Raw genomic sequence first — 23,985 nt, forward strand, 5'->3', positions numbered from 1 at the left:
TTAAGCCCTTCGAGTTTGGCATATTCCTGAAGATAAATGCATTAAAGCCAACACCTTGTTGGAGGAATTAATCTGGATGTACTATAGGCTTGAACATTATGGGGTTAAATGTAGTTTTCTGGTCTGCAGTAACAATAAGCAAGTAGGTTTTTATGGCAAGCTTGATAAAAATACTGAGCTAAAATTCAGTTTACAAAAAGAAAAAAATAAATCAGACAGTGGATTAGGGTCACTTTTTTTAATTGTTAAAAATGTACAACCGACAGTTTGCTCAGGGTTTGAGGCAGACAATCGAATTAGAGATGCTCTCAGTACGTTAGAAACAGTGATTTACAAACAGTAGGAAGAGTGCAAACAATGGGAGGTGAGTGGGAGGTACAGTACACTCTCAAACCAATTACCTCCAGATCAGCTCCTTAAAACAAGAACGCACATTTTCTCTCTACAAAATATAAATCTGTTTAAGGATCAGACACACTGCTAAAAGTAATACCCGTCATTCTTAACACACCGAGCGGCCTCTCCTGTTTGCAATCAGTACTTCCAAAGAGAAGGAATCAAATACATATGCATCATCACATATGGGGGTTGGGCAACAGAACAGCAGCCATCTGACCCTGTGTCAACAATTAACATGTGAAACTTGAATTTGTGTTTCGGACACCACACCCTGCAAGCAACATAAGTAAGCACAGTCCAAATGATGCAAATCGGCACAGAGAACAACAGTGACGCTGTAACAAGCTGAGCTGCAGACCACTACACACCATCACTCCTCGCCTGCCCCAACCATCCCGAAAAACAAAAAACAAAAGTCCCGTCCCTTTCCACCATGGCATCATTCAGAATATTAAAGTTCATTTAAACAAACTCATTTCAGTCCATTAAAAAAAGAAAACAGGACACGAATTAAAAAAGGGGGAAGCAGCGCTACAGTATTTTTATCTTTTAATTCCCTATAGGTGAGTTTGTGCTTCTTCTATACCCACACATGGCGTTTGCAGTGAGCCACAGCCTAAAAAGACAGAAACAAGTGATTAGACAGGTTTGTCAAATCAAACTTTACATAACCAGTAATAATAAATCAGTAGTGGTAGGCAATTGGGTTAAAGCGAGAATCTCAGGAATCCATTGGACGAATTTGGTGTGCCTCTGAGTAGGCAGCTTAGGTAGTCACAGGGCCGCAACAGCACCGAAACGACATCAGTGTGAATGGGAAAGCCGGAGGGGCAGAACTACACACAGAAGTTATGTAGGAGGGTCAAGAAGTGACAAATCAGCATAAAGTGTAACCTAAGTTAATTAATAATAACTTAAAATAAACATGTGCAATAGTCTACCTTCTCCTCCCCCCTCAAACCCAGGTGCAGCAGTCACTCTATTAACTTCTCTCTACTGACAATTGTGCTACCGTAATGTTTAAAGTTTGTTTGTGGGTCAGGTCGGGTTTGATTAATGGTTCAGATCAGTCCACACGCGCACGAGACACGGCTGCCTCTTTTGCCTCCAGAAGACTGGCTGCTATCTGAAATTAAACACTGAAGTGGCGTTTCGCTGGCTTTGCTTGGTTCTGTGTGAATAAACAAAGCCAGCGTTGCAGTGTAACTTTGTTGCATCGCTGTAGCAGAACTCTGTAGGAGAGGGGCTATAGCCTTATATTTCTCATAACAGGACACGTTTGGGTGTCGAAATGACTCAACTACTCACATTGCAACGAGTTGCTGTCTCCACGTTCTTGCACCAGAATGCAGGTCCCCAGCTACACTGCTCTGTTCCCAGCAGCCTGCGCTCAGCTTCAGGACAGGCTCCCACTTTCTGTTACACACAAAAACAAAGTACTCATGTTTCCTGGCACAACCAGCACTGAAGCTAAAGTGCTCACATTACTTGTCTTGTTATTTAGTTATGAATGATCCTAATTTACTATTTACCATACACACGAAGTCTGGGTCGAGCATCTGGAGAAGAAGCTGGATAAGCATTGGTTCATACTGCGCGATCATCTGGTCACACTGTTGACACAGACACACGTGGTTAAATACAAGGCTGTCACATGAGGAAAGGTAAAAGTCACACAAGGTAAGGAGATTCAGCTACTCACTTCGGTCTGGAAGGAGTCGGGCAGGAAGCTGCATACTTTCTTCACAGCCTCCTCAATCTCTGCCTCTGTTGCATTCTTCTCCAGAATGCCATCAACGTAACTGATGGCCATCTTGCAAACCTTGCAGTAACCACCAGCCTTAAAGAGAGTCTGGTCGAGAGCAGCTGGATAGAATTACAACAGCAATCACGGTTATTGCCCATGTGGAAATATAATAAGATTTTGCATTTGTGTGCTTTGAAGAGTGAGAACTTACGGACAAATACACGGCTGGCATCATTGCAGAGGGCCAGCACTGTGCAGACGGCCTTGGGGTCAGCCTGCTGCACCAGCAGCTCAATGATGGCCTGGCCATAGGTTTCGATCAGGTCCTTACACTGGGTACTCAGAGAAGCGGGCAGATATGTGCACACCTTCTCCACAGCTTTAACCACCTCCTCCTGAGACAGAGACAGGTGGATCAGCTTGACACCAGAGCTGAGTCTAAGGCTACATTAACATTACAAGCAAATGTCACCCACTTCTGATTATTTTGTTGCCCTTGTGCGACACAGATCTGATTATCTCAGTAATATGGACACAAAAATCTGATTTTTCCAATCAGATCTGGGCCCCTTCATTTGTGAAGGGGCCCCTGAATCTGATGCATATCTGACCACTGGCAGTGCGACCACTGTGACAACAGTCATATCGGGTCAAGTCAAGTGTTTTTCCACATCAAGTTTAACTGAGCTGAACTGGATCAGTGTGTTCTGCCTCATCCTGCCCTACTGTGCTGTGATTGGCTAGTACACATTTCTTCAACGCATCCTTCGGATTGGATGTTATGCAGATATGAGTGACGACTCCGTTTGGCTAATTTTAGCTAAGCTACCTCATCCCAACCTACTTTCATGCTTCACTTGTTACAGAAAATGTGCTGAACAAAGTTGTCACTCATAAGGCAATGAGCTTTCCTACACTGTGACAACAGAGTGGATAAAGCATTACATAGTTAAATTTTACTCATTTAGCAGCTGTCTAGCTGGCTTATCCCACCACGCTTTAATAGTGCACTTGTACAGAAAATGAGCCAAACAGCAGGCAGTTGCCCAGCAGAAGTGCTGGTCCCTCTGCCTCCTTGGCTGGGAGAAGAGCAGACAGCTGTGCTATAGCAGCCGCATGCCTGTAATGTTTTTTTTGTTGTTCTAAGGCGCACAAATGTGAGGTGTATCATGGAAAAGATCTGTTCACACCATAGATAGACTGATGTCAGATATAGGTCGCTTCAAACATAAATAGTCTAAGCAGAAGGATCGGATTTGGGTAGAGTTTATTTTTACAGTCATATTGGATACAACTAGTAGCACACATACACACCTCTGTTTTCTGATCCTCCAGCATAGTCTCCAACTGTTTCATCACAAACTCACATATGGCACAGGTTGGGGATTCACGGACACGCACCATAGGCTGGAACACAAAGAGGCAATGTCTCATGCGCATGTACATTGTTGAGTACTGATTTTTTTGTACTTTAGTAAGTACTGAAGAATCAGCAGTCATGCGCCCTCCATGATTTACCTTAGTAGACTTGTCAGTGGCAGACTCGACCTTGGTGGCGGGGAAAAGCTTGAGAGCAGGTACAGCCTTGGAAGCAGGTACAGTCTTGGCAGCCTGCAGCAGCATCATGGGAATGGACTTCTTTGTAGCAGTACAGAAGCCAGCGTGGACACAGATGTCCTTGGGTTGCTGAGAACACAAACAGACAGTTACTTTAGAATACACAGCCAAAGGTATTACGAAACTTGCCATATTGCATGCCGTTAGCATAAACCTTATTTCTGTAGTCTGTGCATACCATTCCACAACATTACCACCCATGCAATATGTAGCAGTTTCTATGTTACCAACAAAAAAAAACAAACATCAAACCCAGCTCACTTTTACCACTGCAACACACACACCCCTACTGGCAAAAAAAGGTTTACTTCTGCAGCTTTCAGGCAACAAACAAGATCAGCCAGTGTTGAGCCGCCATTTAAAACACAATGGAGATGGTGTTTTTTTGATGGGGATAGCAACTCTAATATTAGTAAACCTTGTTTGTGCAAACTAAGTAACAATATCCAAGCATATGTTAAACATGACAGCACTGTTTGCTTATTTGATGTAAAGAAAGAATTTGTCAAGTCATTAGCCACACAGGCACAGGGTTCAGGTTAAGGTTAAGTAAAGTAGCCTCACTTTTAATTAGACTAATCATTGACATGCATTTCTACAGGGTCGGGTGAGTAGCACTAGGAGTGGACAGCACAAGAAGCGAGAACTAAGGATTAAGAAGCTAAAGGCCGAACACAGACAGACCTACCTGTTCCTGGGGAGCAGCATACAAAACCCAGAGCAGGAGAAAACAGAGCAAGACAACATGAATGAAGGGGAGAAAAGCAATGACAGAACACAGGGCAAAAAAAAAAAAAGACAATAGAAATGTTTAAATAAATGAATAAAAACAGACAGAAAGCGATTTAAAAAGATGTGAATAAATTGAGGTCAGCAGACCGGGTGGTGCTGGAAGACTGAATATTCGATTAGCTCTACCAAAACGTACAAATTATCAGCCTCATTAGTTATGATGATTTAGGGCTTCATTGAATATTAGAAATATAATGGCCACTCATCATAAGATGTGATTCAAAAAAGGTGCAAACACAAACACAAAAAAAATACATTCCCTGAACTACTTTTAAAAACAGTTAGGCATGTGAAGTGGGAGGGTAACAACACTCACCATGGACATGAGCTGCTCGACAACGAGGGTACCATACTGGCTCACATACTGCTTGCACTGCAGTGAGGAAAAACAGTCAATACGCAGCATTTTATTGGAATTTGATTTCCTTTGACAAAGAAAGAAGGAAAATGAAATCCTCCACCCATGCAGGGCTCTCACCATTGAAGCCAAGCCTGGACCCAGCAGGTCACACTGGTTCTCGATATTCTCAATGAGAGAGTCGACATATGAGGAGTTCTCCTTGGCTTCCGCTTGAGCGTCAGTCAGGAACTTGATGCAGTCCTGGCACACATCTTCAGTTGCCTACAGGGGAAGTAAGGTTCAGGGCCAAATTAAGGTAATATTCATCAACAGCAGGTGGATAACCGAGAGGAGTTTAACAGTGTACCTGCTTTGGAGTCTCTTGTTTGGGGGCCTCCTGCTTGGGGGACTCCTGAGGATAGAGGAGCTCGGGAACATTGATGAGGAAGGGAGACACTTGCTGGGAGAGGTCCACCTGAGGGATTTCATTCGACACAAGCTGTTCCTGGGAATGGGCCTTAGCCAGGGCTACCTGCTGAGACTGACACAGCCCAATGGCTGCACACACCACACCGGGGTCCTCCTAAAAACACACTCCAGGTTATTTTAATAACTGGCACATCTGTTCTAGTGACTTTATAGTTATAGGTTTATTTAAAAAGCATTGTATGCATGTTAGCTGTGAGCAAAGGTAAATAACTTCAATAAAGCACTAGCTTTTAAGTCTCGGTTACTCAGTCAAAGGAGAAAAGAAATGCAACTTGAACTAAATATCCAGAAAGATAATGTTTTTTTAAAAAGGATCTGTAAAGAATGGTCTTTTATTCTCAAAGTTGCTGTAGCAGAAGAGAGTTGAAACAGAAAATGACACCCAGTGCTCCCAGTCATGAGGTCTAGTATTACACAAGGACTACCCTGTTCCCGTTTAGACTTGGGACTCACTTCCCCATCAATAGCTCTTATTCAGCTCCCTGCACTTTGCTCACAGCCACTTCTTTTTTCCATTTTGACATCAAGGGGCAGATGGACCATTTACTTAAGAGTCTTAGGTAAAGCCAAACGATAAACTGACAAACCAAACTCCAATGAGCTTCAATAAGATCCTATACAAAACGTATTTAATTTAAAAGCATCTAATACAGTTCTAAATGTAAACCTTATAAAGGCACCTTTAATATGCTAACTGCTGCTGTGCCTAAACTGTTATTTTTGTTAATTGTTATTACCCTGACTATTCCACCACAGCTTTTTTCATCTAAATTCAAACCGTAAACAGGCTAAGACTTGGTTAACGAAGCTCACCAGTTCTCCTTTAATGATTCCCATGAGGATGGGGTAGTAGCTATCCACCATCTCCTTGCACTCTGCGGTCAAACCTTGATCAGGGATGAGCTGGCAGGCCTTCTCGAGGTACCCAAGGATCTCAGACTGCAATCACAGAGATAGCCAGATATCAGTCTACCAAATGAGTGTTTCAGGTTTATCAAAAGGTTTTATCAAGACATGGGGAAAAAAAAAAAATCTTACCTCAGTGGCATTGTCTTTCAGTATCTGCTCCACCACCATCAACACCTCTTTACACAAGTCACATGGCACTGATTTCTGAAACCAGTCAATTGGGTGTGTAAATAAAAAAGTCACATGTTTCAAAGTGCACACAATATATCTAGAACACAAATAAGAAATGCAAGAAAGTTTGAGAAAGACGCATGTGCTTTCTGTTAGTGATACATGTCAATTGCACTTGTCACTTCATATAAAAAAAGGGGGGGGGGGGGACTCACCATCTGGGGCTGGTTCCAGACGTTCTGCTGACAGTGACTCACAGCTCCGCACAGAGATGCCGCCTTCACATTCTGACACCAGTAGGGGGGGCCACGAGCACACTGCTCAGTGCCCAGCAGGGGGGTCGCTACAGCTACATGGTAGAAAAAGAGGAAAAATAAGGCATGTGCAGATATAGTCTTTCATTCTTCAGATCAATTCAGTCATAAATTTAGTTTGCTGGTTGAGGTTTTACTTGCTCTCAATCTACCTAGAATAGACATTTTAACAAGTCGTTTAGATTGTAGACTACGTACAAGCACATAACATTTTCTCAAATGAATTACAGATAATTCTAGGTTTTACCACACATTTTGATTAATCTTCCTGGTGATGTCAGTTATGAACGATGGGGAAATTCAAGGCTGACATACTTCCTCAAAGCATCAAAAAGGAGGAATTTGTTTATCACTTTCAACCATGACATTGCTCGGCCAGTTTAATTTTAAATACCACTGACAAATGTCAGCCTGAACCTTGTCGGTTGTGTTTAAACATGATTTGATGATGTTTTTTTTTTAATGGATCTTATCTTATTTAAATTAATTAATAGCGTGGCGTACTTTTTCAAACTCAGAGCTACCAAGCCTGATAAACATGAACTACTTAAATTTGGCATTGACGATCTCAACTTTATTTGAAGTAGCTTGGCAAAGTTGATGTCAAATAGGATTTTTTTTTAATTTGGCATTTCAATAAAGAAACTTAGAAAGTTAGCCACCTGCCTCCCAGTCCATACTCAAGCCTCCCTTAACCAACCAAATGCTATTGAGTTCTGTTGTCAAATAAATAAATAAAAAACAGTGGGCTTTGCTGTGAAGCTAGGACTACTTCAAACACTAAGGATTGTGGGAAAATACTCTTAACTGTTTTATAACTACCTTCAAGCAAAAACACACCAAATCCTATTAGTGCAAATTGCAAAGTAGCATTAGCATATACTTATATCTGGCACGATTTCCTTCCATCAGCCACCCAAAAACCAGTCAGTCAGAAAGCAGCAGACCAAGAGGAAATACCACAGGGGGAATTAATAATTTACACATGCATTATAGGACCAGAAGTTGGTATGCATGCATGCAATGTAAATGTTATATTTTGGGTTAATGCAAAAAAGGGGGTTATTGGTCACAGTTCTCCATTTTACTGAAGTGGAAAAAAAGTGATATGGGAAAGAACCTAATACTTTACTGTTTCCTGTTTTTACCGACATTTAAACACTGCTTGACAAAAAGAGACAGATCATCTTCAAAACAACTTACTAAAATGCTGTTAAGACAAAGATGTCTTGAACGGGAAATAAAAGCAAGGTTAAATGGTTTACACAGAATATCAATGGATAAGTATGCGAGGGCGGCCCGAGTCCGGCCTTTAATGATAACATCCAAGAATTGGCTGCACGGACAGACCTTCAAATCACCCAGTTACACCACCGTGAGAGCACCCCTGCTCAAATTCTACCAATAGAGTCACAGCACAGAATGGACACTCCCACTCTCCACTTGAGTCACATGAGCAGTTTGGCAAAATAACAAGATGTTCTCAAGCAGACACTGTACTGAGGAGGATCTCTGCACAAGTGTTTTGCACCGCAGTAAACTGTTAACAGTTAACAAGGCAATACACAGTGAGAGAAGATGTGTTGTATAGTTATATTGGATTCATGTAAATCATCCACAGCAGAATAAGCGGCTGAAGATGAGATGAGAGATCCACAGCCGAAAAACAAGTCATGCATTTGACAAAGAATACAAGTTTTACAAGAAGTCAGCAAAAAAAGGCTATGACATATACAGGCCTATAATTGACTTTCTGTGTACCGTGATTCTGAAACTGAAAACTCATCATAATGTGAGTGAATCAACATCACATGAAACAGTGAAGTACAAAAAAGCTTTAAATAGGTTTCACATTGCATTGATCAACGACAGCAAGTGGCCTGTGAAACCGTCTCAGTGTAGCATGTTAGTTAAGAAAGCATACAGAACACTTGTTGAACAATAGGATTGAGCCCTGAGCTTATTACAGGAAAGAATGCGAAGGTACAAATAGGACATTACATAAACTCACTATTTAACCAGAAGTCCCACTGAAGCTAAGCATGAACTACACAAATAAACACCACGACTTGAAGAAACCAACATTGCCAACAGATTGCAAGAAACCAGCTGATAAGAAGAAACCAGTCATTCATTTCAGATCCATACTTGAAATGCCACAAAGCCAAGTCAACAATATGCAACTGTATAAATAGACAAATCATCTGTAGGTTATGCAAAGCTTCATGGCAGCAATTACTTAGCTAATTGTTGACTTCACTGACCCAGTCGTGTGAAAATAAAGATATAGTAGCTGTAGTGCATAGTAGACGTATTGTTACAGGTACCACTTACAAAAAAAAGTTGTGCGGAACAAATATCAAAAACATCTGCAAAGTTACAATTGTCTTTTACTGGAAAGCTGAAATGAAAGTCGTCTGTTTAGAGGGTCCCATCTGGACTTCCTCATAAACCAGACAAGGGTCAAAAAAGCACCATCTACACATTGTTTCTCAGGTATTTTTTAAATAAGTCCTAAAACATACATTATCATGAATACACAGATACAATTTAGCTGAAGGATTCAATGGGCCTTCCAAATGTATGTTTAACATTAACATTATGATGTATACATATATGAATGTCAATGATCATTGTAATATATTATTATTGTATCTATCTGTTTCAGCGAAGGGGTCCTCGGCCTAAAGAAATGCACATGAATGCAGCACAACTGCCCTATCTCGTAAAGGTCAGTAGTTATTTTACCGTAATCCTTCTGACAGACAAAAAAACAAACTGAGCCGAAAACATACGTTAGCCGTAAGTTCATAAACAACCACGCAGTTAGCTAACTAGCTGTGACCTCAGCTCCCGATGTAGCTAGTTATACTATCATATTCCCACGTAATCTACAAAAAAAGACCAAATACTGACATAACACTATTCGACAATCTCATTTAAAGATAACTTTACGGTAATATTACCTAAGTTAGCCAACTAGCGCTAACGTTAAGCCGGGGCCAACAATAACGCCTTAAAACATCAAAGGCAAGCGGTCAAGATTCACTGAACATAGCTTATTCGCAGATACAGTAAATTTATAGCAACTTCAGTTAATGAGGACAAACACCCAACTTCTGTTTTTAGACTATAAACCAGCGTTTGCCGTCAAAGTTTACGTTAGCCAGTTTGTTGCCCGTTTACCAAAGCAAACGCTGCTTCCGCGTTCTCATGTCGAAGACAACGCACTCAATTTTATGTGGTTACACAACGAGACAGCCTTTATTTTGAATTGACCTCTGTCTCAATTCTATCAAAAACACCCTCCATTATTTCCCCCGTGTGATAATATTACCTGCGGAAACGAAAAGTAGAGTTAGGAGCAACATGACTCCGCTTTTTCCGGCTCGTCTGTTTGTGTGTCTCGCTGGGAGAAAGTAGACCGGTGAGAGGTGAGAACTGCAATGCAGGCGGAGGAGCTTTGTTGACGCTTTTACGGTTTCTGTCAGCTGACTCCAAGACACGTGACTGTCTGGGTGTGTCTGATAGGGTCTAGCGTCAGAACGGATTTAAAAGACATTTTAATTAAAACTGATATTCCTATTATTTTGTATGTATTTATTTATTGTTTTATTTTCTGCCTTTTTATTTTGTTGTGCATTCAAGCACTCTATCCTAAGTTTACTTATGTCATAATTTAAAATTGCAATGTTCATTGAAAGAAGAAATGACTGCCTTATATGTAATGTATAATATTCTACAAATGAAAACATGCAAATAAAGTTTAAAAATAAATAAATAAACTTATATACTGTTATCTGTTAAATGTTTTGATACCTGTACCTTACTTGAGTAATTCCATTTTATGCTACTTTATGCTTATGGACTTTTGCAGTCTATGTTTTCACTTTGCACAAGCAGTAGTTCCAGTGGTTTGCTGTATTGCAGATCACTCTCAATACTTTTTCTCATATCTAAGTATATAGCAGTTTGAAAGACAAAAAAAAAGTGATAAATTATACCAAGTGAAATTAAAACCATTAGTTTAAATTGTCCTTAAACCATAAATGTATGGTGTGATTAATGTGGGATTAGGCACGGCCAAGCAAAGGTGGATTTACACAAATTCCATTCCAGCTAACTAACAAAGATAAACAAGCCTCAGAAAGTCCCTTAAAAACACTGGTAACCTTGAGCTCTTAAAATAATGAGGGAGTTGTTTAATTTGATCCGATGAGGACAACTCACCCGGGTTTGAAATCTCTGTGGCAGTATAAGTTGTTTATTACTTTCAGTGTTTTCTCAGACAATAATGACCAGGTCCAGATGGCTACTCAACTACTTTAAAAAACAATCAGATGCATAATCCACATTTAGGTTCGTAATGAAAATAAGAACTGAAACTTTCATCACATTTCTAAGCATCACGTGGAGCACAACATGTCAATTGTAAAAAAAAAAAAAAACACTTGCAGCTAAGATAGAAAAAAGTAGTTTATTATATGACATAACATCCAAATATAGGTCAACAACACCTATGGAAAAGGTTGAGGAGGGAAGTATCTTCTGGATAGGAGCTGTGAGAACCTGTAAAACAAAAAGGGATCAACTATTTATGTTACAGCACAGTCAGCACAGCATGATCTCCATAAACAGGAGGTAAAGGACACTGACTGCATGAACACCTTTATTAAAGTCATCGTAAAGTTACACCTAACACATCTTTCCACTAAAGTTGTTTGTTAAAGAATTGTGAGAAAGGAATGTAGAGCATGACATTTTACAATTCAACAACAAACAAAGCCTTCTATTGGATAAACTATGTAATGACGGTGCAATTTCAAAACGCACTTTTTGCGTTTCTGTACTACAACTTCTTGTAAATTAGCCGATACTGATTTACTCTTAGTTCATTTCTGTTAACGAAAGGAGACCACCACCTTTAAAGCATACAGTCGTGCATGTTTGTGACATCTAAGGGCTATTTATCAAGGCAATTGACTTATTCCTTCAAAAAGATACCTTTGAGCAGAGACAAGAATGTATCTTTCACCCCCTACAAATCCAAGCGACTTTCACATACAAGAAGACAGAACAACTCGGCGCAAGGCAGGAAACTAATTGATAAAAGCAGACAAAGCCAGATCGATGTATTGACTGGCCGACACTATCGGCAGTTATTGGCCTATCACAGTCCATTTTCCTGTCTAAAATCTATTTTATATTATTTTGGTGTTTTATATTTTGCTATTTATACTGTCAGTCCTTGTGAGACGCTAAACTGTGTTCTGTTGTCTTAAAACAATAACAATGAAGATATACTGTATCTATAACTTTTGCAGAACATATGATGAAAATTATCTTTGGGGTGATTTAGAAATGGGGTCAGTTTTTTATTCATTTTCATTTATTCTTTATTGAAATGGTTAGCAACTGCCTGATACTAAACATGATGTTTATTTAGCTTTTTATTTTTTATTTGTATCTGTGTTCATTTGTAGAAGTTTGCTGACAATGCAAAACATTGGTTGTATAATAATGTAAGTTATTTTAAAGCTTAGCAGAGTTATACTGGCGTAAAATCGGTGCACAATACACATAGAAAATGTCTATTTTCATCCCAGCTCATAATCATAATCGGTCTCTAAAATTGAATCAGTCTCAAAAATCCTATATTGATCACACCCTTAAAGAAATACAAGTATATGATAGTTGTCTAGTAGTTTTGGACATCCCTTTTAGACTTTTTAACCAACAGATGAATTAACGTCAATACCCTGAAAACAAGCAATTTCACATATCTTTATATCAAATCCACTCAGTCTCTTAAAATCATATGGCTGTTTATAAATGCCATCTTATTTGAAGGACAGCCCTGATGGCTAATAGCATCCATAATGGATCAGTGTATGCAAGGGTTAGGCCTTTGTTATTGTTTCTTAACAACACAGGTTTTACTGAAATTATTACTCAATTAATTGGCTGGTCCATTGACAGAAAATTATTTTTTTTATTTTTTTTGTCAATTCATTTATGCACAACAGCAACACATTGAGTGTCACCTTTTTGGTTTGATGTCATAGGTTATAAACTGTAGCGTTTTACTGTCACACCTGTGACAGGCATGTGTCATTGGGTTTGACGGGTTACGGAATAAATCATTTACGCTTGATGAAGCAGATTAATGAATTGTGAAAATATTATTTAACTGCAGGTGTGGTGGATAAATGCATCACTCCTAATCCAGCTGTGGTTTTGTTTTAAACAGATACATGGTTACAACGGCTGCAGTTGCAGTTTACCCACATCAGCTAGTTCTTACATTCAATCACTGTTGGGACTGGGGGCCACAACAGTTGCTGCTGGAAACCTGGTCGTCCTTTTTCAGCACAGTGGGTCTCACCACGTCCACATCCCGGTGCAGGTGATCCAGTAAGCCAGTGAGAATGCTGGGGGCTGCGTAGAAATCGACCAGGAAGTAAGCCCCTCGGCTGTGCCTCTGGTTATGTTTGGTCATCTTGTAGGGCAGCAGTCTCTCCCCTAGGTTCTCCAGGGCCCTCACCACCGCGCCCCGCTCCATCAAAGTCTCCACTGACCGCCGGAGAGTAGCCGCTGTCTCCGGCCGCGACATCGCCTTCAGGATCAGGGAAAGTTCGTAGCGCGGCATGACTTCGGCTGGAGAGACTCTCGATTTACACTCGATTCAGCTGGCGACGGGTTGCTGGAATTGCCAGATCAGTCAACTCAAAGACGGCATGTTATGACCCATGGATGACACGAGGGACAGGAAGGTCTTTGGTGATGACGTATAAAGCATGCGCCTATATTAAATGGCCCATTTTAAATGGTTCCTTAAATTCTCCTCGATGATGAAGGAGATGAAGGTGTTTGAGCACTCATAGCGGCTACACAAAATTCAGATTTACTATTATTATTATTATCATTTAAAATATATATATATATATATTCACTTTTTTCTATTCAATTTCATTTGTTACATTTTATTTTTAAATACAATCTAAGTTATCCTTTTTTAGCCAGTGTGCCTTGTATGTATGTTGAGAGGTATCATTGCCATGTTTTTGTATGCCATGCTATTGTAAATGAATTTCTTTTCAATAAAAAAATAAACAGGAATTAACCAAAAAATGGTAAATTAAATATGAAAAATATGCTGTTACTAATAAACTACTACTACTAAAATAATACATTTTAATTTCAAACGTATTATGAAAACCAATACAATCCCAAGATTAAATTAGGCATCAATCCAACTTCGTAGTGACACCGGACTGATATGTTTTATTACATTAGCTCTGTACTATACCCTTCATGTATGGGTATCATTATATATTTTAGATAAAATAGTGGGTAGAAGTAGATGCTGTTTAGGAATTTCTTTTAAAAAAAGAAAAATATTTATCATCCAATAGTATGAACAATTGAAAAAGAAACACAAAAACAAAGCAACAGACATTCCAAGACATGACAAAGGCACACATCGAAATGATAAAAGGATAAACATTATCAAAACATTTAGATAATTAATATATAGTAGATAAATAATATAAGAGATATAGAAATGACAGAATTATAAGTAAATAAATAAATAATTAGGTCTAATATAATAAAGGCATTAAAAAACGGAAATTAAAATGAATAAAATAAAAATAAAAGTATACATAGGGCAAGTTATAATGGGATAAGACATTTCTTAATTCGGTGAAAAACGTACTGTTCCTTTTGACGTCATCGTTATGCGCCTGCGCGCATGCCCACAAGTGACGGTTCCGCTCATTTCCTTCCCTTCCAGTGAGAGCGTGGTGAAGATGGCGGAGCAAACCTCGAAGCCGAGTGATCTTTACAAATGCGTATATACGTTTCTGCTGGAGAACAAGTTCGCAAAGGCAGCTCAGCAGTTTCTGAAGCAGACTAAAGTGGTAAGCGGCTCCCCGTGCGTGCTTCATAGTCAGCGGCTCGTGCTGTCTGCCTCGAGCTTTGACGTGAAGTTGTTGGTTAAGAAAGCCTGCACGAGGGGGTAACCTATAGCTACTATGTAACATTACAGAGAGAAGTTAGCACGTGTCGGTGCACTGGCACATGTTTCAGCGTCCACTTGTTCACCCCGACATAAATGTAGCATCTATTAGCTTGTAAATGGGAATCATAGAATGCGTTTTTTCAACCGATTGTTCAATTCTGGAAACTTTAAAAGTAATTGAAGTCGGTGCTTCACGTGTTTCTCTACAGGCTCCACAAGATCCAAATGAAGAGAGCCTCGTCAATATCTACAACTTCTGGGTGAAGTGAGTTGCTTATTATCCTTCTCATTCTGCGTTCTATGCTAAATCATATACTAATATGAATAACTGTTGAAAATGTCTGTTTTTGAATTCTTGAAAGCAAAAAATCAACAACTTTTAAGCAGATCACTGTGTTCATTGGTTCTCAAATCATTTGCCTTTGGAGCTGACCAGGTGTGCATTGAAATGAGTCTTATTTGTGATGATTTATATATAATTATATGTTAATATACAGTGTCTTGAAAATACTTTTTTTTCATAAATGTTGAATGTTGTGACAAAAAAAGTCTGAGAATCACTTGTACATGGGTCTTTCTAGGTCTCCTGAAGCCAAGAAACGAAAGGCGCCTCCTTGCCAGGCTGGAGCAGCAAACAGTCCATCAGCCAAGAAAGCAAAAACCAGTAAAGAGAGCTCCAGCAGCGAAGAGTCAAGCAGCGAGGATGAAGAAGCTGCTCCGAAACCAACTAAGGCGGCCCCTGCAGGTGATATCAATACATTTGACATAGAGAGTAGATAAAGCCGGTTGAATTATGTCAGAAACCTTCTATGGCATTATCGAGTTACATTTCTGTTTGTTTTAGCAGCCAAGGCGGTGCCTGTTAAAGCTGCAGCAGCTACTAAAGCTGCATCCAGCAGCAGTGAAGACTCAAGTGACTCTGAGGAGGAGAAGGCTCCTGCAAAGGTAGGAGCAAACAATTAAAGAGTCATCCCAGAGCTAGTCATTGGTGCCAGGCTATGTTTGTGGGTTTATTCTATTATTAAATGTTTTTCTGCACAAAGGCTCCTGTGAAGTCGCCTGCTGTTCCTGCTGTAGGAAGGAAGAAAGACAGCAGCTCTAGCAGTGAAGAATCTGACTCTGAGGATGAGCAGCCTGCCAAAGCCCCTACAGCAAGTGAGTCTTTAACAGTGTCTTCAACTGTGAACTAAAGATGAGCTGATAATCAAAATGTGTATATCTAATATACCTGATTTTGACCTGAATAATAGAACCCAAGGCTGGTGCCGTCACAGCACCCAAACCAGCTGTTCCTGCTAAAGGTGCAGCTCAGAAAAAGCAGGAGAGCAGCAGTGAAGATAGTTCCTCCGATTCTGAAGCTGAAGCGGCCACGGTATGCAAAATAATCTGGCCATGTCTGAATATTATTTCATGTTTTTGATTGTTCTTATCCCAGTGGTCAGGCCAGACTCAATCACATGTAGCTAAAACTAAATGTTTACACATTATATTTCCTTCACATGTTCCAGAAGGCTCCAGTTAAACCTGCTCCAGTGAAACCTGCCCCAGTAAAGACTACTGCAGCTGCTGCTAAATCAAGCAGTGAAGATTCTTCATCTGAAGACGAGGCTCCGCCCAGCAAAAAACCCAAAGCAGGTGTGTTGTGTCTTCTTCATTCTTTTTCTTTTACCATTATATGCTCAGTGGCTTCCACACACAACAGCACAGCCCAGCAATGTCTAGTTATTTACAAGATGAACCCAACATCAGTCAGACCCAGACTCAGCAGCTGTATTAGAATGGTATGTGTAGTTGGCATCTCCTATTCGTTTGTTAGCCTGTAACTGTCAGTAGATGACAGCTATGTGTGTTTTTCTCTCTGTACCGACGGCACACTACTGCTCTGCAGTCGAGGTTTCAGGTTTCTTTGCTGGTGTTGTATAGGAGTGTTAGAAAATGATTGGTTTATGGATCAGTGACTTAGTAGGTATGGACATGACATGGAGGTATACCGGAGAATATCAGTGAACTGCAAACAATGTGTGCGTGCCTGAAGGGAGCCATGATTTCGATAAAATAATTCACTCTACAAGCGCTAGATCATGGAAATATTAGCGCCTAGGGCCTCGCATCACCAGTTTTTTCTCTGGGAAGGTAGGGGACTACTGCTGCCTAGTTTTTGAAGTGTACAAGCAGTTAGCTCGTGCAGACCAATGCACTCATAAGCTGAAAAGCAGACGCCTCGCCGATTTTAGAAAGTGGAATAGCTAACATTAGTAACCTGACTGAATTTGGTGAGTGATGGTTTCAATATTTTCTGGTATATCCAAGTTACCCATAATCTCCGTTGACATATGCCTAACGTTAGCTACAGGTATCACTAGAGGAATTAAAGCTGGTTGAAAGAGGCATCGTGTCATTGAGGCATAACATTGGCTAACCCTTGCCCCTGCCCCTTTAAATAATTTCCCAGTCTGGGATCATTAAAGTAATTCTATTCTATTCCCACCCATATCCATCTTTACTCTTTAAGGGCTTGCTTTTTTAATTCTGCGGCCGATGGCGCTATTAAAGTTGTGCTGTTGCGCATTTTGATGAGAGACGTCCGTTTCATTTCGTATATAGCAGCATTTGACCATGTATAGATATATACTTTATTATACATTCATACTGCCTTGTAATTCGGCTTGATTTTTCTCCCAATGCATCAGGTTGAATTTTCTAGAGTTGTCCAATACTTCACACCTTTTTAACCTCTGACCCGTTTTCATGCCTGGTACCATCTAAAGCTTGCCCGGAATACGTTTGCGTTTCAAATTGCAGAGAAGTACACAGACATCTCCACCTTTTTAGAAATGCATGTGAAAACGCCTCTTGTGACAAATTTTGCTGAGATACAAGTCCCTATATTCATTTAATATATATATACACATTTTAGGGGACAGAAACGGAAGAAAAACAATCTCCAATGGCCCAGGTTTGTGTTGTCTTTTGGGGTCATTCTCTATCAACAGTCCGCTAGATGCTAACACTGCAGCTGCAGAAACGAAGCCACTGGTTGGACACGGCGCTGGCATGACGCAAGAGGTCAAAGGGTGCCATGTCCATGAGTTTGTTTACAATGAAATATCAGCCATGTGGGAGTATTACTCCATGTCGGAGAAAGCTCAGCAAGATAAACGGCCACCAGCAAGACTCTACTTGATATCCACAGCATTCGAGAAAGGGATAGAATTCCCAACGGACTGCGCCAAAGCTAAGGGGATTACCCTTACCCTCCAGTTTGGGAACCACTGCACTAGCCAAAAAACTACGGTAATCTATTGAGTGGCCGGTAAAATCTGAACACTTTCCTTTATCTTGGTAGGAACGTATAGTGCAGTCCCACCTCCTACTTCAGTCCAGAAAGCTCCAGCAGCCAGCAAGGACACTGACTCCTCAGACAGCAGTGATGAGGAAGAAGAGAAGAAAGTTGCTGGTAAGAGGTGCCTATATTTGCCAACTTGTAGTATCAGGGTTTTTTTGATGGCATGTCTAAAAGCATTGAAATCCTACACAGCAAAATCTGTACCAGTCAAGACCACTGCTCCCAAGCGTGGTGTGCCCAAACCTGCTGCAAAGAAGCAGGAGTCCAGCTCTGAGAGCTCGGGTGATAATCAAAATCCCAGTCTTATTTTGCTACTCGCAGTGATCAGATGCAAAACCTGACAAATATTTTTCTACATACTCTTGTCTTTCCAGATTCAAGCTCAGATGAAGAGGAGGCAAAGAAGCCTGCAGTGAAAGTGGCCCTTGCTAAGGCTGCACCCACCAAGACTACCCCAGCTAAAAAGGACGAGTCTTCAAGCTCAGGTAAGAGACACAAGTTTTTGAGCATCTGAGCACAGCATTTGTGATAGTGATGTATTTCTTGATATGCCTTGAATTTGCTTTAATTAATGTAAATCTTGTTACCCGTTCTACCAGTTTGTGGAAGAATCAAGGCCAGTATTCTTTATTAAAATCAATCAGAGAACTGTCAGTTATGAAATCCTTTTTGTTCTTACCCATGTTTTGTTACACACTCAGTTGCTAGTTTATATGTACGGACAGTATGTATTACACCACATTGGTTTTAGCTGGTAGTACCTAATAAACTGGCTACTGAGCATACATTCATGTCTATCTTTGGGTTAGGTTTCTTTATTAGTACCCGTGGGTAAATTTACTGCGCAGACGGTACAGCAATCCAAGGAAACAAACAGCAATACAATATTAGTTGAAAAGAGTACATCACAACCTGATGAATTCATAAATCTGCAAAATGTTCAAAATATGATTTGTCAATTCAGATAGCAGTTCTGAGGATGAGGCTCCAGCTAAACCTGCCGCTAAAACTGCAGCCAAACCAACACCTGCTGCCGCCTCTAAACCCCCAGCCAAGGCAGCTGAGAGCAGCTCGGATTCAGAGGACTCCTCTGAGGACGAGGGAGAACCAGCTAAGGCTAAGCCAACAGCAGCTAAACCGGTTCCACCTGCTACAAAGCCTGCTACCACTGCTGCCAAGCCTGCTGCCAAGCCTGCTGCCAAGCCTGCTGCCAAGCCTGCTGCTGCAGCGGAGAGCAGCTCAGACTCTGACTCCTCTGAAGATGAAGAACCAGCAGTCAAGGCTAAACCTGCAGCAGCTAAACCTGCAGCAGCTAAACCAGTGACGCCAGCCTCAAAGCCTGCTACTCCTGCAGCCAAGCCCGCTGCTGCAGCGGAGAGCAGCTCAGACTCTGACTCCTCTGAAGATGAAGAACCAGCAGTCAAGGCTAAACCTGCAGCAGCTAAACCTGCAGCAGCTAAACCAGTGACGCCAGCCTCAAAGCCTGCTACTCCTGCAGCCAAGCCCGCTGCTGCAGCGGAGAGCAGCACAGACTCGGACTCCTCTGAAGATGAGGAACCAGCCGTCAAGGCTAAACCTGCAGCAACTAAACCAGCTACGCCAGCCTCAAAGCCTGCTACTCCTGCAGCCAAGCCTGCTGCTGCAGCGGAGAGCAGCTCAGACTCTGACTCCTCTGAGGATGAGGAAGAACCAGCAGTCAAGGCTAAACCTGCAGCAGCTAAACCAGCTACGCCAGCCTCAAAGCCTGCTACTCCTGCAGCCAAGCCCGCTGCTGCAGCAGAGAGCAGCTCAGACTCCTCCTCTGAAGATGAGGAACCTGCCGTCAAGGCTAAACCTGCAGCAGCTAAACCAGCTACGCCAGCCTCAAAGCCTGCTACTCCTGCAGCCAAGCCCGCTGCTGCAGCAGAGAGCAGCTCAGACTCCTCTGAAGATGAGGAACCAGCCGTCAAGGCTAAACCTGCAGCAGCTAAACCAGCTACGCCAGCCTCAAAGCCTGCTACTCCTGCAGCCAAGCCCGCTGCTGCAGCAGAGAGCAGCTCAGACTCTGACTCCTCTGAAGATGAGGAACCAGCCGTCAAGGCTAAACCTGCAGCAGCTACGCCAGCCTCAAAGCCTGCTACTCCTGCAGCCAAGCCTGCTGCTGCAGCAGAGAGCAGCTCAGACTCTGACTCCTCTGAAGATGAGAAACCAGCCGTCAAGGCTAAACCTGCAGCATCTAAACCTGCAGCAGCTAAACCAGCTACGCCAGCCTCAAAGCCTGCTACTCCTGCAGCCAAGCCCGCTGCTGCAGCAGAGAGCAGCTCAGACTCTGACTCCTCCTCTGAAGATGAGGAACCAGCCGTCAAGGCTAAACCTGCAGCAGCTAAACCTGCAGCAGCTAAACCAGCTACGCCAGCCTCAAAGCCTGCTACTCCTGCAGCCAAGCCTGCTGCTGCAGCGGAGAGCAGCTCAGACTCTGACTCCTCTGAGGATGAGGAAGAACCAGTGAAAGCCAAGCCAGCTACACCAGCCTCAAAGCCTGCTACTCCTGCAGCCAAGCCTGCGGCAGCAGCAGACAGCAGCTCTGACAGCTCTGATTCAGAGACAGAGACCCCCGCTAAGCCTGCAATCACCAATGGCAAGGCAGCAACGCCCAAGGCAGCAACGCCCAAGGCAGCAACGCCCAAGACCCCAGCAAAGCCAGCAGAGTCCTCATCCAGTGACAGCAGCTCTGAAGAGGAAGACAAGGCCCCTAAAAGTACTGTGAAACCCGCAACACCCAAGACGACCCCAGCAACTAAACCTAAAGAGAGCAGCAGCTCTGAAGAGAGTTCATCAGATGAGGAAGCACCACGCAAAGCAGCCACAGCACCCACCACCCCCACATCAAATGGTAAGTCGCGCACAAATACTCAACACAATGTGGCCATTTAAACAAAATGAAAACCAATGGGCTCCTTCCTTTTTGGATTGCATTTGGTAATCGGCTTGAATGGACTTTACTACAAGAGGAGCTGGTACCTGGGCCACTTGCTAAGTCTTTCAAAACACTCTTTTAATAAACTCTTGAGTTCGCTAACCATGTTGTTGGTGCTTCATTTTATGTGTAGGGACTCTTATGCTACTGCATTACACTTTAACAGGGAAATAAAATGCACTAATGGGTAAACAGCCATTACTAGAAAGGTCTGTAGCCCACCTTTTATTGGTCTTTTAAATGTTAATTTCATGCATCTTAGGTTTATGGAATTGTTCTCTAATATGAGCACAACTAACTTTTTTTTTTCCTCTGATGTATGCAGGTACCAATGGAAAGAGAAAAAGGGATGAAGAGTCATCAGAAAATGAAGAGGATGAGACGGAAGTCAAAACACCGAAAAACAATAAAATAACAACCACACCACAGACGTTCCCTAAAGCCAATAAGAAGGTAAGGCTTGCTAGAGACCATAACCTGAGTTTTTGGAAGGGAAAAGAGCCATAATTGAATAGAAACCATGTCTTTCAGTCTGCCAACATACCATTCCGTAGAATAAGAGAGGAAGAAGTATCAGTGGATCCCCGTCTCACAGACAACTCTTTTGATGCAAAGGTGAGTTCAGGAACTGCTGCAGGCATTTTTACAACAGCATTACACGCTGAGATTGCTAAGATGACCCACTCGTTTACTATCAAACATGTTCATGTGTCTTTGCTATTCCAGTTTGGAGCCCAAGGGGACTGGGGCCAGAAAGCAAACGATGTGCTTCGGTTCACAAAAGGGAAGTCGTTCCGACATGAAAAGACAAAGAAGAAGAGGGGAAGCTACCGCGGCGGAGCCATCTCCACCTCCGTCAACTCTATTAAGTTTGACAGTGACTGAGGACCCTCTCACTCCGGACACTCCCACCCGAACTTTACTGTTCTTGTGTGACCGGGACTATCTGTCTGCTCCCTCCCCCTGTAAACGGTCCCTTTGTCATCACTATCCTGCGGCAGCACACTGGCAGGAATGTTGAGCTGAGCTTACATTTAGTTCACTGCCCTTAATTTGTAATAGAGCGCATTCTGATCCGAAGCAACCGTTAGTGGAGCTGTGGCAGCAGGAGAGATCATCCCAGCTTTGACTTCAGACTGTACTGATAAAGGTTGTCCTTCATGTGACATCATTACCACTTATAGCCACTAGGTGGCTGCAGGCCACCTGTTAAAAGTGAAACTCCAACGCGTGGGTTTGGCCCCTTTTTCGCTGGTTTTTACTTTAACCTGTACTTAATTCTCAAATGACGAATGTTCTTTTCTTCTTTTTTGTAAAAAACGTTTTTTCTCATTTATCTATGTATGAATGACAGCCATAATATGTAATAAACGGCAGATGTTGATTTTTAATGGATCACATCCATTCTTGGAGTTTGGTTCTTTCAGTTTTTATTTGGCAACATTTAAAGGGGAGAGGGTGTGTACTTTTTTTCTATTTACATTACAAGCAACATTTGGAGAGTAGAACTGCATTTTATACTATGTATTTATTACGTTTTATTCCATTTCGATGTTTAGGACCTCTGATAGTTTTTTTTTTTTCAATGTTCTGAAGCCATTCTGCTTGAAATGATCATTTCTTCTAATGTGAATACACCCCTGTCAACCCCTTCAACTGTTCATCAGGGTTTAGTATGGAATTTGTTATTCAACATAACTGGGAGCCACGTTTTTTCCATGTCTTGTTCTGTATAAACATTTGTGAACCTCTGTTATTTTTGTATTAATACTCGTAGCAGTAATGAAAGATCTAAAAGATGAAATGGTCAGAATTACAACTGTTTTTTTAATTTTTTCATTCAAATGCTACTGACACTGATGCTTCTAGTGTGTCCTCAGTCTCATGTTTTGCGTACATTCTTTTTATTAGGCATCTACAAATTACAAGCTGTTTTGTCCTCTTGTCACAATCATGCATGCCTACAGCCATTCTTTTTGTTATGTAATGGTCCAGGAAAGATGTCAAACCCATTGTGTATCTGCTTTTTTTCTGACATTAAAGCGTATTCTGGAATCTGACAGTCCATGTAGTAAGTTCTTCCTCTGGAGGGGATGGGGATGTATCCTGACTCTCGCCAGATGAATTTCGTTCTGCCTTGAGTGGATCTAGGAGTCGAGGCGGAATGAAATTCATCTGGCGAGTCAGGTTAATGGGGATGCAACCCGGATGATGATGATCCAAGCACCGTTGAGACTTTATCAAAGCCACTAGATGGCAGTCATGCAGCTCTTTCCTCAGTTACTGACCCTCAGTTTGTAAATGAACTGATTGCACAGTATGGGAATTGACACCTTGGTACTTGGCACTGGACAGATATGAGGGTGGCTGCTATATCCAGACTTGACACACTGTCTGCTGTGACATGTCTCACAACAAAGCCTTTACATAAGACTCAACCAATTAAGCACTGCACTTTCATAGAATTGGGAGATGAGACTAAAAAATAGAAGTTTAAGTCCCTAATATGGGTCAGACTACAAAAACACTGGATCCTACTTTTCCCGTTAGGCAAGCCCAAGGAGAGATAACCCTGATGACATCACAGGGGTATTTTCTCAGAATGTAGAAATCGGATCTTGAACGATAGAAGACGTGGCTATTTTCACTAACTAGATAGTACTCACCATGACACTAAACTGATATTAAATGGAAAATGGGTGGAGTGCCCCTTTAACTAGTCTATTAGCTCCAGCAGGTTCTCAGTTCTGAATTGCCAGACTTTTAGGTTACCTTTCCATAATTTTCAGCATAAGAATCCTCCCTACAATTACATATTGAAGCCTCTCCGGAGAAATGTAGGATGCGTTTTTCATGTTTCACCAAGCAATGAGAGCATCAGA

General features: G+C 41.6%; 3 protein-coding genes across 6 annotated transcripts; 1 reads left to right on the forward strand and 2 right to left on the reverse strand.

The window, feature by feature from the left end:
- Positions 1 to 223: 223 nt before the first annotated feature.
- psap (prosaposin) lies at positions 224 to 10,235 on the reverse strand. Of its 2 annotated transcripts, none has more exons than XM_083922379.1 (14): positions 10,116 to 10,235; positions 6,680 to 6,813; positions 6,423 to 6,497; positions 6,198 to 6,323; positions 5,263 to 5,478; positions 5,034 to 5,177; positions 4,872 to 4,928; positions 3,665 to 3,832; positions 3,461 to 3,553; positions 2,358 to 2,541; positions 2,102 to 2,265; positions 1,932 to 2,012; positions 1,708 to 1,815; positions 224 to 1,015 (listed from the first exon to the last, which is right to left on the reverse strand). In XM_083922379.1, the coding sequence occupies exons 1-14, from the start codon at positions 10,147 to 10,149 to the stop codon at positions 980 to 982; spliced, it is 1,620 nt and encodes a 539-aa protein (XP_083778505.1). In that variant the 5' UTR covers positions 10,150 to 10,235; the 3' UTR covers positions 224 to 979. The 2 variants fall into 2 exon arrangements, with proteins under 2 accessions (XP_083778505.1, XP_083778504.1); XM_083922378.1 differs by having other exon boundaries at positions 4,866 to 4,928.
- Positions 10,236 to 11,236: 1,001 nt separating this feature from the next.
- Positions 11,237 to 13,547, reverse strand: mrps6 (mitochondrial ribosomal protein S6). Its single transcript, XM_083923346.1, has 2 exons — positions 13,083 to 13,547; positions 11,237 to 11,347 (listed from the first exon to the last, which is right to left on the reverse strand). The coding sequence occupies exon 1, from the start codon at positions 13,425 to 13,427 to the stop codon at positions 13,089 to 13,091; it is 339 nt and encodes a 112-aa protein (XP_083779472.1). The 5' UTR covers positions 13,428 to 13,547; the 3' UTR covers positions 11,237 to 11,347; positions 13,083 to 13,088.
- A 1,030-nt stretch (positions 13,548 to 14,577) lies between these two features.
- On the forward strand, positions 14,578 to 23,270 carry nolc1 (nucleolar and coiled-body phosphoprotein 1). Of its 3 annotated transcripts, none has more exons than XM_083922384.1 (14): positions 14,578 to 14,700; positions 15,011 to 15,066; positions 15,383 to 15,546; positions 15,646 to 15,746; positions 15,845 to 15,956; positions 16,052 to 16,173; positions 16,310 to 16,436; positions 18,148 to 18,258; positions 18,340 to 18,429; positions 18,522 to 18,632; positions 19,112 to 21,019; positions 21,429 to 21,556; positions 21,635 to 21,718; positions 21,830 to 23,270. In XM_083922384.1, exons 1-14 carry the CDS (start codon positions 14,590 to 14,592, stop codon positions 21,986 to 21,988), a joined length of 3,384 nt encoding a protein of 1,127 aa, XP_083778510.1. In that variant the 5' UTR covers positions 14,578 to 14,589; the 3' UTR covers positions 21,989 to 23,270. The 3 variants fall into 3 exon arrangements, with proteins under 3 accessions (XP_083778510.1, XP_083778512.1, XP_083778511.1); XM_083922386.1 differs by having other exon boundaries at positions 16,313 to 16,436; XM_083922385.1 differs by having other exon boundaries at positions 15,649 to 15,746.
- The last annotated feature ends 715 nt before the right edge of the window (positions 23,271 to 23,985 follow it).

The sequence above is a fragment of the Echiichthys vipera genome (genome assembly GCF_963691815.1).
Source record: "Echiichthys vipera genome assembly, chromosome: 11".
Classification (NCBI taxonomy): domain Eukaryota; kingdom Metazoa; phylum Chordata; class Actinopteri; order Perciformes; family Trachinidae; genus Echiichthys; species Echiichthys vipera.

Coding starts and splice junctions, on each gene's coding strand:
- psap (XM_083922378.1), bottom strand. CDS start 10,149: ATGTTGCTCCTAACTCTACTTTTCGTTTCCGCAG. Junction 2,266..2,357: donor TGCCAGCCGTGTATTTGTCC/GTAAGTTCTCAC, acceptor AATTCTATCCAG/CTGCTCTCGACCAGACTCTC. Junction 2,013..2,101: donor CCGACTCCTTCCAGACCGAA/GTGAGTAGCTGA, acceptor CTGTGTCAACAG/TGTGACCAGATGATCGCGCA.
- mrps6 (XM_083923346.1), bottom strand. CDS start 13,427: ATGCCGCGCTACGAACTTTCCCTGATCCTGAAGGCGATGTCGCGGCCG.
- nolc1 (XM_083922384.1), top strand. CDS start 14,590: ATGGCGGAGCAAACCTCGAAGCCGAGTGATCTTTACAAATGCGTATAT. Junction 16,174..16,309: donor CTGAAGCTGAAGCGGCCACG/GTATGCAAAATA, acceptor CACATGTTCCAG/AAGGCTCCAGTTAAACCTGC. Junction 16,437..18,147: donor CAGCAAAAAACCCAAAGCAG/GTGTGTTGTGTC, acceptor TTATCTTGGTAG/GAACGTATAGTGCAGTCCCA.